This window comes from Falco biarmicus, chromosome 3, assembly GCF_023638135.1.
Source record: "Falco biarmicus isolate bFalBia1 chromosome 3, bFalBia1.pri, whole genome shotgun sequence".
Taxonomy (NCBI): Eukaryota; Metazoa; Chordata; class Aves; order Falconiformes; family Falconidae; genus Falco; species Falco biarmicus.
In genome coordinates this window covers 4108600-4121042 of record NC_079290.1, presented here as the reverse complement: position 1 = coordinate 4121042, position 12443 = coordinate 4108600, and the positions used below count along the sequence as shown (strand labels likewise).

The 12443-nt window shown below is 43.0% G+C and overlaps 1 protein-coding gene across 1 annotated transcript in view; it reads left to right on the top strand.

Annotated features, from left to right (window-relative positions):
* The window catches only part of COL22A1 (collagen type XXII alpha 1 chain), a 237326-nt gene that overhangs the window by 153846 nt on the left and 71037 nt on the right, over positions 1 to 12443 (top strand). The window contains exon 24 of the mRNA XM_056333390.1: positions 8014 to 8067. Within this exon, the coding sequence (XP_056189365.1) occupies positions 8014 to 8067 (54 nt within the window). The remainder of the gene's footprint in view (positions 1 to 8013; positions 8068 to 12443) is intronic.

Below are 12443 nucleotides of genomic sequence, written 5' to 3'. Positions count from 1 at the left end.
AGCAGTGTGCCCAGGTGGCCAAGGAGGCCAAAGGCATCCTGGCTTGTATCAGACACAGTGTGGCCAGCAGGACAGGGCAGTGATTGTCCCCCTGTACTGGGCACTGATGAGGCTGCCCCTTGAATCCTGTGTTCAGTTTTGGGCCCCTCACTGCAAGACAGACATTTTGGTGCTGGAGCATGTCTGGAGAAGGGCGACAGAGCTGGTGAAAGGTCTAGAGTCTTATGAGGAGCAGCTGAGGGACCTGGGGTCGTTTAGCCTGGAGGAAAGGAGGCCCAGGGGAGACCTTATTGCTCTCTACAACTACCTGAAAGGAGGCTGTAAACAGGTGAAGGTAGGTCAGTTCTCCCAGATAACAAGTGATAGGACAAGAGAAAACAGCCTCAAGTTGCCAGGGGAGGTTTAGACTGGATATTAGGAAAAATGTCTTCCCTGAAAGGGTTGTCAAGTGCTGGAACAGGCTGCCCAGGGAAGTGGTTGAGTCATCATCACTGGAGATACTTAAAAGACATAGATGTAGCACTTGGGGACATGGTTTAGTGGTGGACTTGCAGTGTTAGGTTAACGGTTGGACTCGATGATCTCAAGGGTCTTTTCCAACCTAAATGAGTCTATGATTCTGTTCTCTGTCTCTGTTGCCTTTTGAGGGCTTGCCACCAAATCAGTCGTGTTATCTGCAAGCATTAAGAACTTTAGATATAGTCCAGCCATACCCAGGAGGTCACCTCCAAATCATTTAGAGCAACATGGTGTTGCTCTCAGACAAACTTTCAAGCAGTTATGGACAAGAGAGGAGCACACTCACAGCTGTTCTCAAAAGCAGAAGGGTCACTGGTGAGTCATGAAAAGTGTGTCTGAATGCTGGGATTTGCAGCTTTGCAGGAGGATGGGATCTGAGGGATCAGAGGACAGTCTGAAGAAGATACTACAGGACTTTAATTGGCATTAGAAAAAGAAAGGCCCCTGAGCTGGCTGGAGGATGTGGTAGAGCATGTTTCTAATGTTTTGTTTAGAAAAAAAAAAAAGGAAAGTAGGCATGTTTGCAGACAGAGAGTGAAGGGAATGTTGTGCTCTAAAAAAAGCTGATGGTATTATAGAGATCTTTTCCCCAAATTTATCATAAGTTGAGCTTGCTGTATATGAACCTCTTCCTCCTGCAGCCCATTCCCAGGAGCTCTGATATGGACCATGTGTTTTTGGTCCATATAATAATGCACGCTCACAGCCATAGCTCTTTAACTTGGAAAGCTAATTGGAAGGCTGCTTACGTTTTGTGGAGTAGCCCACTAGTGGAAGCACACTAAGGGGAGCATAAGCTGGGAAGACAGATTGTCTTTTGGACATTTAAAAGCACTTCTCTGTTAGCCTGCTTTAATTGCAGGTCTTGAAGTGGTTTATAGACACAGAAAAAAATGTGCTGTCTCCCTGGTACATCTGCTGGACTGCTAATCTGACGATTCACATCCATCGTTTGATCCTGATGGGGGACAGGAGATAACAACTACAACTGGAACCAAACAACTGGGTTATGTTCATTTTACTAGGCAGCTGCTTCTTCTAAGTGTCTGGCACCTGACGTCTCTATTTTGACAATGATACCCTCATATCAAAAGCATACAGTGGGAAGAAAGAAGTTTTGCTGGTTTTATGTGTCCCATAAGACCTTTGAGTGATAGGCAGTACTGTCTCCCTGATTTTACTAAAACTGCCTGAAAAAGAGTAGAAATCTGAGAGTCTAGTTTAGTTTTAGGGTGGTTTTGTGGTTTTTTTCTCTCTTTCTGTCCTCTTCTTTCTTCTGTGAAACTGAAGAGAACTGAAGTACTTTGCTTCCACATTGAAGTTTTTTGACACCTGATCTGCTGAAATATTTGTTGGAAATAAACCCAACTTTTTTTGCTTGATGGACACAAAAGATGCAGATGTATGGCATGTTCCTGGAAAGCATGCAGATCTTTGGGTAATCCATCCTAAACACAGAGTTCTTCTGAAGCATGCTCAATAACTTAGTTTTCAAGGATTTGCGTCTTATTGACACAAATTCATTCAAGGGATTGAAATTTCAGAAGAACACCAAGAGAAAATGTTTATTCTATAGCAGAACTTTCTACACATGCATGAGGTGGCAGCTGCCCAAACCCATTTTGGGTTTGACGTGCTGTACTGCAGCCTAGCTTTCTAAATTCGCTTTTTCAAAATTTTCCCATGTTCCAAGAACAGTCAGTACAAAAGAAAAGAAAAACCCAGGGTATCGTAGGATATTAAAAACACGCATGGGAAAAAGTTTTAAAGGAAATTGTCTTTTTTAAAAAGGTAACCTTTAATGAATGTCCATCCCCATGTTTAAGACTTCAATGTACATGAGTCAGGCAGATAAGTAATAGTAATTCCCCATTTTTCAAGTTACTTCATGCACAAAATAATTTATATGAAGCATGGAATGAGAGCAAATTGGATGTAGAAACAGAGATAACTTTGAAAAAATTTACTTTTTCAGGACCCTTTTTTTGTGAGTTAATTGCAAAGTTCAGTGTCATGGTCCAGCAGGTTGGAGGCCAGAGGAGGCCAGCTCTAGCAGTGAATTACAAAGGGGTGTCTTCTGCATCTTTAATTCAGCTGTCATGTTTCAGCAGGTTTTCATGTTCATGTGTCCACATCCCCTGAATGTTTATTGCTGAAGTCAGAGCAGCACAAAAAGCTTAACAGACCTTTCTTGACTCTTTATAACTAGATTACAAGGCTATGGGTCTATGTAAATGGTGCATAGTTGTTTCACAATAGTCCGTAAAGGATCCTGTTAAAATTGGGGACTACTGGTTTCAGGGCACACCCTCCACCCAGAAAAAATGTGTTAAAGAGCACTTGCCAACACAGGAAAGGTTAATCCCTCTTAGTTGCCATGGGGAAGATGAATTTATCACACCTCTGGAGAGCTGCTGAGCTCTTCTTTGTGCTTTTGATAGAGGAACAGGAATACGTGTATTTGACTGTCCCCTTCCTGATCCACCTCTCTCCTGTCTAAGAGGGTTGTTGCATAGGTGTTCCTGTTCTGGCCAGTCACAATTTGAAATGGGCAGTCAACACTGTTTCAACTCTTATTTCTCTGTGTATGAACTCCCCTTGATTTGAACTAACTTAGACTTGCAGGGTCCAAGGGAAAGAGCTTGGTCTCTCCAGGGAGAGACACATACATAATCCAGGAGAGAAAGGAGAATGTTTGCCCAGCAAATTGAGCAGACTTTTTGGAAGGAGCCAGTCCCAAAGTGCAATCTCTCTCAATGTCCAGAAGTCCTTACAGGCCTTTTTTTCCTGTGTCACAGTAGTCCCAATAATCACCCATAAGCTGGCCAGCCCTCATGGTATTTGCATCCTCAGGATAAGGAGATTTTCTCACTCTGTAATTTATTGTCATTGCTTGATACATATGGAGACTAAAAGGCTAAGGGGCCTCAAACTGATTATCATTGCTGTGTTTGTTCTGGCTTCTCTAGTAACGTAGAGGTAAAAGGACAGGGCTGAAAGGGGTAATCCTAACATCCCATATAGTTTACAGAGGAAATAGTTGGCATTTATACTAGCAGTCATATTCATTCACAATTAAGGATGCTTCCTATGCACTTGGTACCAAATCCACACCTGTTCCTGGGGCCAAACCTCAAAGAAAAACATGCTATGAAAATATATGGCCACTCTGGCTATTGAACAGCAAGATGAGATATGTTCTTGGGCTATGATACCTTTCAAAATTTTCCCTCTCGCAGAGTGGGGCCCACATTTTTACTTGGTTCCCTCTGTTCCATATAGTAGACACCTTTCTGATGGATGGTTGTGTTTGTATGTATTTGCGGGTGCTTGAAATATTCAGATGATGTTGCCTGCCCTGGCAAAGTTCAATCATGCAGAAATCGAAACGTAAGCAAAGCAACAGAAAGAAGTAAAAAGGGATTGATGGCATACTTTAAATCCAGAGTGATGCTGTAATTGTCAGTGAGGCAAATATATCTATTTCCAATAAAACACACATTTTTAAGTGTACTATTTTTCAAATTGCTGATGAAAGCAAATGACATATTTCATATAGTCAAAGAATACACATTCTTACATGCTTACCTGATTCTTGCTATAAGTAACAGAGCATAATTGCTGGTTTTCTCTGTCATATTATTAGGCGGTGTGACATTTTGCTGAGCTTTGCTCTCATAGGTATAATTTCTCCCAGCAAGTATTTCCGTACTTTATAGACAGGCTGTAATGTTGTGGAGAGAACCTGTTGTAGTTTGATTTTGGCTAACTTCTGCACGATCAAAATGTTCCCTTCACAATGGGAAATTACACTCTCACCCTCTCTGTCGGTATAATTACATGCTGCTTTAAGGAATCTGTGTGTTTTGAAAAGCACCAAAGCTTCTCAGCATTATACCCAAGGAAAGGATAGGCTCCTCTCACATCTCTCATTGCTGCCTTGGATTAGCATGCCTGGTCATCAGCGTGGAGACAGAGCAATGGGGGTATACTTGTAACAGGAGGCAAAACATGTCAGTCCTCTGCTTTCTTGGCTTTTGAGATTGATATCGGGAGGAGGTGGTGCTGCTACAAACTTCCTCAGGTTCCCCAAGTAATATTTTACAGTTGAGACGAAGTTTCCAAAAAGCAGCAGTTCAGCAAACTGTAACGAGATAATCCCTCTAAGATTTAAAGCTGCTAAAGCTACACTCCTACGGACCTCCAAAATAAAGTCTACACATACTACTCGCATCTCTTCACTTGTGATGTTACAAGGCTTATTGGGATTTTGTTGACCTGAACACCAATGCATGTATCGCCCATTGTGGTATTGTATAAAGTACATAACAAGGTATGTTCATGCTCTCCAACTTGTGATATCTCATTTAGAGTGAAGCCAATTCTGTTATGCTCCTTTAAGGGCTTATAAGCATTTTTGATATCAGGTTCCTGCCTCTAATGCAGTCTCTGAATTAGAGTCTGAGGAGATGTATAAACATTGCAAGGGGAGGTGTAAAGTGGGTGCTAATTATACCCAATGACAACCTAGGTTGATGGGACATGGATAAATCACAGAATGGTCAGGGTTGGAAGGGACTTTGCACAGTCACATCCAGGTGGGTTTTGAATATCTCCAGAGGAGACCCCACAGCCTTTCTGGGCAGCCTGTGCCAAGGCTCTGTCACCATCAAAGGAAAGGATTTTTTCCTCATGTTCAGATGGAACTTCCTGTGCTGCAGTTTGTGCCCGTTGTCCCTTGTCCTGTCGCTGGGCACCACTGAAAAAATCCTAGCCCCATCTTCTTGATGATCACCCTTAAGGTATTTGTAGACACTGATAAGACCCCCCCCTCAGTCTTCTCTTTTCCAGCATAAACAGGCCCAGCTCTCTCAGCCCTCCCTCAGACGGGAGATGCTCCGGTCCCCTCACCATCCCTGTAGCCTCCGCCGGACCCTCCCCAGCAGTTCCCTGTCTCTGGAACTGGGGAGCCCAGCACTGGGCACAGCACTCCAGGCGCAGCCTCACCAGGGCAGAGCAGAGGGGCAGGATCACCTCCCTCCACCTGCTGGCCACGCTCCTCCTGGTGCCCCCCAGGGTCCCACTGACCTTCTTGGCCACGAGGACACACTGCTGGCCCATGGGCAACCTGCTGCCCACCAGCACCCCCAGGCCCCTCTCCGCAGAGGTGCCCCCCAGCAGGTCACCCCCAGGCTGTACTGGTGCGCGGGGCTGTCCCTCCCCAGGGCAGGACCTTACACTGGCTGACCTTCACCAGGCTCCTCTCTGCCCAGCTCTCCAGCCTGCCCAGGTCTCGCTGAACGGCAGCGCAGCCTCTGGGGTACCAGCCGCTCCTGCCAGGGCTGTATCACCAGCAAAGCTGCTGAGGGTGCCTCTGTCCCTTCCTCCAGGTCACTGATGGATGAGTTGGACAGGACTGGACCCAGCAGTGGCCCCTGGGGAACACCGCTGGCTACAGGCCCCCAGCCAGGCTGTGCCGCTGGTCACAGCCCCCTGAGCTCTGCCCTTCAGCCAGTTCTCAATGCCCCTCACTGTCCGCTCACCTCACCCAGCTTCCTGAGCTTGCCCATGCGATGCTGTGGGAGGCAGTGTCAAAAGCCTTGCTGAGGCCAAGGTAGAGAACATCTACTGCTTGCCCCTCGTCTACTCAGCCAGCTCTTTACTGAATCAGTTACACTGTGTTGTGTGCTGGCCTCAGCGCTGTAGCTGTGAAATCAGCCACTTTAATGTGTAGCTCCTGCTTTGATAAAAGCTGGAGGCGGCATGCAGGCATACTCACCCCCCATGCCTGGCTCCACACGCTGCATCCTGTATGCTCTATCCATAAGCTTATATACTTCTATTAGTATTTTAACAGTGTCCTTTGCATGGTCACCTTGGCAGCTGCCAAAATGAACATCTTTAACTAGAAAACATATGTGGAATTATGCGGTGATGTGAGTCCTTCAGGTTAAAAATGGGATCTTTTTTACTCTGACAAGCAATAAAATGATGGATCTTGAAACAGTAGAAGGAATACTCATGAACAGTGCATGTACTTGAGTATATAATATAGATTTTTGTTGGTGTTAGGGTCCTGGAAATGACTACAAACTCTGATGCCCAAGGACCTCATAATCACTCCTTTAATTTTCTTCTTAAATTCTTCTTCTGTATATGACAGCTGCTTTTTTTGTTATGAGAACAATAAGGAAAAGATTAGATTCTGACACTCCAGCTGATTAATCTCAGTCAAAACTGGGGAAAATGTCATGAAATTTTTTTTTTGTTTGTGATGTTTTAGCTTTTTCATTCAAGTCAGCGGGAAGCTGTTGGTTATAGATGTTGTTCCTGGACATATTTCAATAAAGAAAAATAAAAAGAAAATTATATATGTGACTCTTACACATCTGTATGACCAATCACATAATCAGTGACATGAAACTTGCTTAATTATAGTATCCTTCTGAAAAGAAAAACAGTTTAGATAAGAAGCAGAAGTGAGGGAGAAAAAAAATATCACTTCTCTCTATCTCTTGGGTATTTACGTGACTCCTTTTGTACCCTCCTAGTATATTACTAACAACCTCAGAAGTATTAATGATTCACTTTACACATTAGGAGACGGATGGATTATTTTTACAAGAAAGCCGAGTCAAAAAAATATGTGACTTGTCCGAATTAACACAGCAAGTCAACTGTTGAGTTGAGAAACAAATCCAACCTCTGCTTAACTCTGCTTAACTCCAGTGCTTCATGCATCCTTATTCCAGCCTTTCTTCCTCATGTTCTCATATAGGACTTTTCCCCCTGTGAATTATTTGAGGTCAGACTCATGGGGAACACAGGTACTGCAGCATCCATATAGGTAAACTTGTCTCGGGGTGCATTCTAGGTCCTGGCTTATCCTTCCTTTGCACCGGCGAAGCTCTCTGGTTCCTCTGGAGGAAACGTCTTTTGCTTGCAGAGGAGGCAGTGAGCTCTGCTCCTTGGTGGTAATGGCAACCCTAGTTAGAAATGTTTCCTGGCTTAGAGATTTTGAATCTAGTAGCACTAGAGTTGCTACTTTCTTTCTTAACGCATGAAACAGTGCAAGGAACACAAGGGACACTGCTTGGCTTTGTTGCGGAGGGGTGAAGGGCTGGGCTGCAGCAAGGAAAGTGCCTTTCAGCATGTGTCCACACTTGGTACCTCCCTTGACTGCATCTCAGCACTGTGACATCTCTGACCCTCTGTTGGGAGCGCCCAGGTGAGATGGGAGAGTCTAGGAGATGCCGTGACGTGCATGAGAGCAACCCTCATCTTTGGGGCTGTTGTCACAGTCTGGGAGATACAGACCTGTCAAAGACAACTGGAGTTTGACATCCAAATGGTGTCTGCTGCCTTCATTTCTAGCTTTTGGGTTTTGTGTAAGCACAAGATGGTGATTTACCAGTTTTGGGATGAAAGACTTTTGAAAGTCAACAGCAGTCTTTGCCCTAGTGTCTAATATTTGCTTCTCTGTTGAACATACAGGGTAAAAAGGGAGAACCAGGATTCCCAGGAATCAATGGTCTGATCGGCCCTCAGGTAAACGATGGTTTCTTCATTTTTGTATAATACGTGGAAAAATATGCTTTGTGGCACCAGGTGACCTGAAGCCACAATGGTAGCGTGCTCTGACCTTGTTTTCTTCTTATCTGCACCATCTTGGAAGTTGGTGTTTCTTCTTTGCGAGCCAGATTAATTTACCCTGTTGTGATTGAGAGAAGTCTGCCTGTCTGGCAGCAATTACTTTTACCTTTCATGGTTTTTCAGCATCTTTAAACAGGAACATAAGAAAGTGTTTGGTATATGGTTTCCCCATTGTTTGTACATAGAGCAGTATCGTTCCAGAGGAAAAGCAGTGATTTGCCGTTTGCAATATTTAGGACAGTGTCTCAGCTAATTTTCAGCTGTGTGAATTAGCAATTGCAGATATACCTCTGTGCTGCAGTCTTGAAGGAAGAAGCAGTTTAAAAGATACTTGCTATTCAGAAAAGCACACTTTGAGCACAAGACTTTCTGTGGTTTTGATTCTCACACTTCTACTTCCGGAGGGATGGGTGTTGGATTGAGGGGACAAAGACAGAAGCTTAAAACGAAATGTTTATTCTCCCCATGAGGAAGGATGTCTTAAGTTAATGACCCCTTAGCTCCTTTTTTTTAAAGCTTTTGGCAAGTTAGTGCTCCAGTTGCACCATCTGTAGCATCATAAGGGCAAAATAGTGCTGTGTATGTTAAGAATCGTTAGAGAGGATTTGGCTTCATCTTGGGTCAACCCATTCTGCCCTGTATTACAACACTGACATTTGCCTCTGGGTTGGTTTCTTGCTGATTTTGTAGCCAAATTCAGCTGACCTGAGTCACTTTGTAGAGTCACCCCTGCAAGAAGAAAAATATCTGTGGGAATGTCCTCAAGCAGGGAAGATGCAACCTCACTTTAAGCTGACCACTCAAGATAAAACTGAACGTTTCATTTATTCCCATTTCAATAATAAATTAATAAACTGGGTCTTTGCTTTGAGATTTTGTTTCAATAATTGCTTACGTTTTGTGCAGGAGTAAAGACCCTCCATTACTACAGCTGTTGGTGCTGTATTGCAACAAACAGCACACTTCTAGGCAGAAGATGCTGATTTTTCATTTATTTCCATTGGCAATCTATGCCCTTGTAACCAGGAAACATGAGCTAGAAATGGTTTCTGTGGCAGATGTTTTGTAATGAGCTGTTCACGTGCCTGTAGAGGATGTCAGAGAGGCAATCCAAGGGCTTGTGACCCTGTGCGGTGATGCCCCTTCTGTCCAGCCAGGAGACTTGCCCTGAAAAATACTACTTGGCACTGGTTTACATATTTTTAAGACTTTTTCTTTGGTACAGTATCTGGTTTGCAAGTATTTCGCCAGCAGCGTTCAACAGGAATGAAGACAGTATTTCTAATGGATTTAAAAGATTTTGTTGGGTTTGTCGTGTGGTTTTTTTTTTCCGTTGGATGCCATTAAAAGGTCCCCCCAAGCCTTCTGAAGTTTTGGGAGAGGATTTTCCTTGCTTTTGGGGAAAGATTTTTCTCTGTGCCTTATTTCTAAGGTATCTGACACTATCCATCCAAACAATATCACACTTGCTCAGCTTAAGTTCCCTGCAACTTAAAATAAATATTATGCATGTGTTAGCAATTTTATAAATGTATCTGAGAAAATTACTGACATAGCATTAAGTAATTTTCCTTTCTGCACAGGCTAAATAAAGTTAGCAAATTTTATGTTAATTAAAACCACATATAATGCTAGCCCCATTGAGGGATACTTAAATTGACTGTTCCTCTAAGCTAACTGTAAGAATGGAATAATATTGTTCTTATTCCTGCAGTGGCACCCTGTTCTGGACATGTTATTGTAGATTTCCATATTTCTGTTTGGAGAAAGTGCTTACGTTCAGTTTGTGACAAAACTACTTTTCAACTTCACAGCACTTCTCATGACATTAGATTTTTTTAAGCACTTTATCGGCATTTTTGTTTTCTTAATCAGACTATGCTCCAAAAATACCCAAGAAGAAAAGTGATTTCCTTATGCTTTAATTACATCGATATTCATCCAAGTCATGTACAGGAGTCTGTGTCACTTGTTCCTGTGCTATCTCCATGGTGCTGAGGGCCAACCGATTTGAGCTGGCCATATGCAAACTAGATTAAGACACTAAAATAACCTCCCTTTCCTCTGCTATTTTATATTTAAATACACTTTTGTTTTCTGACCTGATTCCCCCCACTGGTAGTTGTATGGGCAAAAGGAAGGAGCGAATATAGGAGCTGTAGAAGGTACATTGTGGCTGGAGAACTGCAGAAAAGACCATCTGAAGTTATTGCTGGGCTTTGTTAAAAAAAAAATAGTTGCTGTCATGCTCAGTCTGATGAGAAGCTACAGAAGGATCAGGCAGCTGTGCAAGGGAACCAACCTGAGGGCTGCTCTGGAGCTGGGTCAACAGCTCCAGTGATGAACCGCAGCTGGGATGATGTCAGTCTGACTCTCAAGGGCCACTGACTGGGTGTGCTCACATTGAAGAATTAATTTAAGCATCAAACCCTGAAGCAGCGGCTAGGAGGCAACTTCTCAGCTAGCCTGGGGACGTTTTGTTGCAATAAGGCAGTTTGCTAGTTTTGCCTCTCTCCTTGCACACACCAACTCAAACTGAACTTTAATCCCAAAAGATTTTTGATTGCTTTTTCCTTCTAAGTCATCTGTGGTTGTGAACCAGTCCATGTGCTTATTTGCTTCATGTTGTCCAGTCAGCACCACCAAAAATGAGCATTTATTTTGTAGTGACCTTTAAAAACAGTGCATCTTGCAACATAATCAAGCCATGGAGTAGATACTCTGGGTCTTATTTCCCCTCTGGATATGAATGATTTTCCTGCAGCAAGGACACAGACTTCTGAACTCATAATATGTTTATGTTGTTATTATTTATTTGTATTATTTTAGTTTCCAGGAACCTTGATCATGGGTCAAACTTCAATTGCAGTAGACTGTTCAAATACAGACTGAAAAATGAGCATTTCTGTAAAACGCTTTCAGTTGAAATAGTTGGACGGGTATCAAGCACTGGAAACAATGAGGCTATGCATTTCTGCATGGTCATCTGAGATCTCTGTGTACCTTGTCTATCCCATCATCTCTTGATAGGAAGAGTTCAGAGAAAGGGTTGAACGCAGCTGATGAGGTACGTTTGCAAGTGCTTTTCTAGGCATGAGGGGTATCCTGAGGAGGAAGATCTGCAGTTAGGCCGTGTGTGCTAAGGGAGCCACGAAGGCTGTGTTCACAGGTCCAACAGAGACAGGAGCTGATGCCCCAGTGATAACGGAGAGCTCAGACACTCTGAGCTGTATCATTGAATTACCGGAGCTGAGATTCGGCTCCAAATGCAAGCACTTATTGGGTTAATGATGATGCAGGTGTCTGAGCTTCTCTTGATGAAGATTCAGTTAATATCATCAGTGGACCCTGAAGCCCTCCTAAAGCAGGTACCTGCAAATGGTCCACTGAGCCACTGTCTAGATTCCCTGAGCTGAGCAGGTACGTGCCGTCTGCCTGTGAGATAAAAACAAGTCAAAACTCTGAGATTTAAACACAAATGCCATACCTCACACTTGCACTATCTCTGGGCCGTTACTGAGGTTTGCCTTTTTCTAGATGACCTGGTGGTATAACTAAGATCTGCAAGGAAGACCAGTACAAGCTGTACTGTTTATGGTTGTGGCTGGCAGTGATTTAATTAGCATAGACTTGTCTGTAGAGTGTAAACTCAAGATCAGCTTTTAAGTAATTCAGGAAATAAATTATATCCTCTGAAATGCAGGGTGTCCTTAATGTCCTTTCTATAATGCAAGGTAATAGTGCAAAATCTAAGGAAAGGATACGGGCCCCAGCTGCAAAGCTCTGACTGAATTCAAACTATGCCAGTGCTGCTTGAAATTGGAAGATAACTGCTCAGAGCTATCTTTAATAACCTATACCTTTAATACAGGTTACTAATAGGTTTAAAACCCTCTACCTTTAATGAAAATAAAGAAGAAAAAAAAGTCTTCACCTGTGCTGTTCCCTAATAGTACTGAAACAAAATACCATAACGGAGTTTGTTATTGTTTTTCTCATTTGCTGCACCGACTCAGGAAACCAAGTAAAAATTAACACCTAGGGAAATAAATATTCCTCTGTAGACAAAAGAGATCATGTCCATATCTTACTCTAAGTGATGGAATTAAACAAATACAGCCTTTCACTGGAAGCAAGAAATTCTCCTGGAAAGACTGCTACGTACAAAGTAAAGTTTATTCAGTACTTTTACAGAGCTAAAAAGACAGTTCCAATATTTTTTTTTGAAAAAAACCCAACAAAACAACAAACTTTATTTTTTAAAATAATCT